The sequence below is a fragment of the Dendrobium catenatum genome, unplaced genomic scaffold (assembly GCF_001605985.2).
Source record: "Dendrobium catenatum unplaced genomic scaffold, ASM160598v2 original_scaffold_9110, whole genome shotgun sequence".
Lineage (NCBI taxonomy): Eukaryota > Viridiplantae > Streptophyta > Magnoliopsida > Asparagales > Orchidaceae > Dendrobium > Dendrobium catenatum.
This window is the reverse complement of record NW_021327570.1, coordinates 1-3,784: the sequence shown is the minus strand read 5'-3', so window position 1 is coordinate 3,784 and position 3,784 is coordinate 1. Positions and strand designations below refer to the sequence as shown.

The following is a 3,784-nucleotide window of genomic DNA, read 5'->3' as shown; positions in this document are numbered from 1 at the left end:
ATAGACATGTTGGTAGAAAGGTAGATGATTTTAAAAGTATCTATGGTGGCCATGGGTTTGGAACAACAAATGAAGATGGTAAGACTATATTACATTTTTCTTTAGCTTATGATTTTTTAATAGCTAATACCTTATTTAAGAAAATAGATGAACATCTTATCATTTATAAAAATGAATATAGTAAAACGCAGATTGATTATTAGATCATTTAGATTACAAAGATTGTAAAGTTATTCCAAGTGAAAGTTTATGTACCCAACATCCCTTATTAGTTTTGGACTTTAAGATAAATGTGCAAAAAATAAAAAATAAAATAAAACGTTTTTCTTGGATTAGATGAGGGTATTTAAAGAATATTAACAAAAGTATTTTTGAGAGTAAGATTTTAGATCTTAAGATTCTGTCTGTGCATGAGGATGCCAATATTATGTGGGAAAAGTGGCTTGTGACATTAAGAATATTGCAAAAGATGTGTTTAGAGTTTCGTAGGGAAAAACTCATAATAGTAAAAATAGTTTGTGGTGGAATCCAAATGTGTAAGAAAAGATAAAAAATAAAAAGATTTGTTGTAAAAAACTAAAAATTTGTTTAGATATAAAAATTCTAATAATTGGGAAAGCTATAAAGAGGCTCGTAAGGAATCTAAGAAAGCTATTTGCGTGTAAAGAGCTTAGCTTTTAATGATTTATATAATATATTAGATACTAAGGAGAGAGAGAATGATATATGTATAAGTTAGTCAAACAAAGAGATAGGAGTAGTTAAGGATTTAGTTCAAGTGAAGTGTATTAAAGATGAAGATCAAAAAGTTTTTTTCTTAAAAGATGATGTTCAACAAAGTTGGATGAGGTATTTTGTTAAACTTTTTAATGAAGAATGTAATACGATTGACTTTAGTGATTTTATCACCCTAAATGAAAATAAAGATTTTTGTTTTTATCAGCTTATAAGTAAAACCGAAGTTAGAGAGGCTTTGAAGAAAATGAAGTGTGTAAAAGTTGTTGGACCTGATGATATTCCGATAGATATGTGGAAATGCTTAGGAGATGAAGGAATTTCTTGGCTTACTAAACTTTTTAATACTATTTTGAAGACTAACAAGATGCCAGATCAGTGGAGAATGAGTGTTTTAATTCCTATTTTTAAGAATAAGGTGATGCACAGGAGTGTGCAAATTATAGAGGATTAAGTTAATGTGTCATACTTTAAAATTATGGGAGCGAGTGATGGAGCGTAGGTCGCGGCGTGATACTAATGTTACTCAAAATCAATTTGGATTCATGTCGGGTATGTCTACTATGGAAGCCATACATTTATTGAGAGGTTTGATGGATAAATATAGAGAGAATAAGGAGGATCTGCATATGATATTTATTGATTTAGAGAAAACATATGATAAAGTTCCAAGAGAAGTGCTATGGAGAGTTCTTAAAAAGAAATGAGTTAATAATGCTTATATTCAAATCATTAAAGATATGTATACAGGAGCTATTACTTGTGTTCAAATGCAAGGTGGTTTGACCAAGTATTTTCCTATTTCAGTTTGATTACATCAAGGATCAGCCTTAAGTTCATATCTTTTTGCTTTAGTCTTGAATGTTCTCACTAGACATTTGCAAGAGGATGTACCTTGGCGTATGCTTTTTGCTAATGATATTATTCTTGATGATAAGACTAGAGAAAGAGTTGAAGGTTAACTTAAATTATGGAGGTCAACTTAGAGTCTAAAGGTTTTCGCTGGAGTAGATCTAAAACTGAATATATAGAGTGTAATTTTAGTAGCAATAGACCTAGTGAGTGGATTGTGACGTTGGGCGATTAAGTCATTAATAAGAGTACATGTTTTAGATATATTAGATCTATTGTTCAGAGTGATGGTGAAATTGATGGGGATATTATCAGCATAATTCAAGCTGGATGGTTGAAGTGGAGGAATGCATCAGGTTTATTGTGCAATAGAAAAGTCCCCCTCAAACTTAAGGGAAAATTCTATAAGATGGTGTTGAGACTTGCAATGCTTTATGGTGCCGAATGGCCATTAAAAGAGAAGCATAATACTAAGTTAAGTGTTGCAGAGATGAGGATGCTTAGGTAGATGAGTGGCTTGACCCTTAGAGATAGGATACGAAATAAGCATATACGTGAAAAGGTTGGAGTAGCTCCAGTGGAAGATAAGATTAGAGAGAGTAGCCTTAGATGGTTTGGTCACATTAAACGGAGGTCTTCCGATGACCCGGTTAGGAAAGTTGAGGTATTAGATTTGACTTATGTTAAGAAAGGTAGAGGTAGACCTAAAAAGACTTGGTTAGAAAATATTAGAAATGACTTTCTTTATTAGATTTAAATGACAATTTAACTTTTAACCAGACACAATGGCGAAAAAGGATTCATGTAGCCAACCTCATGTAGTGGGACAAAGGCTTGATGTTGTTGTTATTGTTAATATTTTTTATGCACCCATACGGGATGATGCAATTATCATTTCGTCATTAAAGTTCTTCTAACCTTTTATTCTGTCCTCTTAATTCTCTTAGTGTTCAGATGTGCTTGATTAGAGATCAAATTTATTTACTAGCTCTTGATTTTTTAGTTAAAATGCATTTCCTATATTGATATCTTATGCAGCCGGTATGCTTCCTGCTTGGATCATCTTGAGAATCTCAAACCAAATCTTCTCCTGGATATTCATTTGCACGATCATGTTGAGCCATTGTACGCTCAAATTCGCCATAAAGCCATTATTCAGTACACCCATCCTTTCATTTCCGTTGATCTGCCCACGATGGCCTGTGCCTTCAAGACTACTGTTCCTGGGCTACAGAAGGAACTGGAAGCTATGATTGCTGACAACCAAATACAGGTACTTTTCTTCTGCTTTTCAATTTCCCTATCTAACCTTCAAATCATCTGCTCGTCTCTACAACTTCGTGATTGCATCACGACTTATCTCGCAGGCTCGAATCGACTCGCAGAACAAAATCCTTTATGCTAGACATGCTGATCAGAGGAACTCAACATTTCAAAGAGCTCTTCAAACTGGTGTAGAGTTTGAAAGAGAAGTTAGAGCAATGTTACTTAGGGCCAATCTTATCAAACTTGGGCACAACCAGAGAGGGTCTAGAAAACTATGATTTTTCTCCTCAATCCTTAGTCGAATAGATCAAAAGTGGCCATTTGCGACCAGGACAGCCATTGAATTCTTTTTTGAAGTTCAAATAATGGAGGGTATTGAATTCTCTTAGTTATATTGGTCTTGGATTGGAACTTCTTTCATTGACGTGGTGGTTGTACTTGAATGTTTATATGCTTTTTGTTGGGATGGCTCTCAATCAGCGGCAATTGTATAGTTGAAATATGGAAATCCTGTATCCTCTACATCATATACCTCCCAATTTGCTGCAGGAAAATGTAATTACATTAGCCAGATCTATCTGTTTTCTCTTATCTCGCCTATCAGTAGCTTGATCCAGGAAGATAGACCATTTCAAGGCCACTGTTGCAGTTAGAATGATGATTGATGATTTCATTGATGTGATATAGTTGTTAAAACCTGTCCATTGTATGCAGCAGTGTTACTGCTCTTGTAGTAATTTGGATGTAAAATAATTTGGTTGTGTTCAAAATTTTTCTAATGAGATATTTGAGACTTAACTGCTGTGGTTGTTCTAAAAAGAAATAGTATAAAAAAATTTAATGGAAAAAGAATATTTTGAAGTAGTTTAGATGAATGTAAAATAAATGTATGACGTTATTATTATTATTTTTAGTTTAAAATAAAATGTAA

The 3,784-nt window shown here is 33.2% G+C and overlaps 1 protein-coding gene across 1 annotated transcript; it reads left to right on the top strand.

Moving 5' to 3' along the window:
- Positions 1–2,372: 2,372 nt before the first annotated feature.
- On the top strand, positions 2,373–3,624 carry LOC110110754 (COP9 signalosome complex subunit 1-like). The gene is made up of 2 exons (XM_020842375.2): positions 2,373–2,860; positions 2,955–3,624. Exons 1-2 carry the CDS (start codon positions 2,783–2,785, stop codon positions 3,129–3,131), a joined length of 255 nt encoding a protein of 84 aa, XP_020698034.1. The 5' UTR covers positions 2,373–2,782; the 3' UTR covers positions 3,132–3,624.
- Positions 3,625–3,784: the final 160 nt, after the last annotated feature.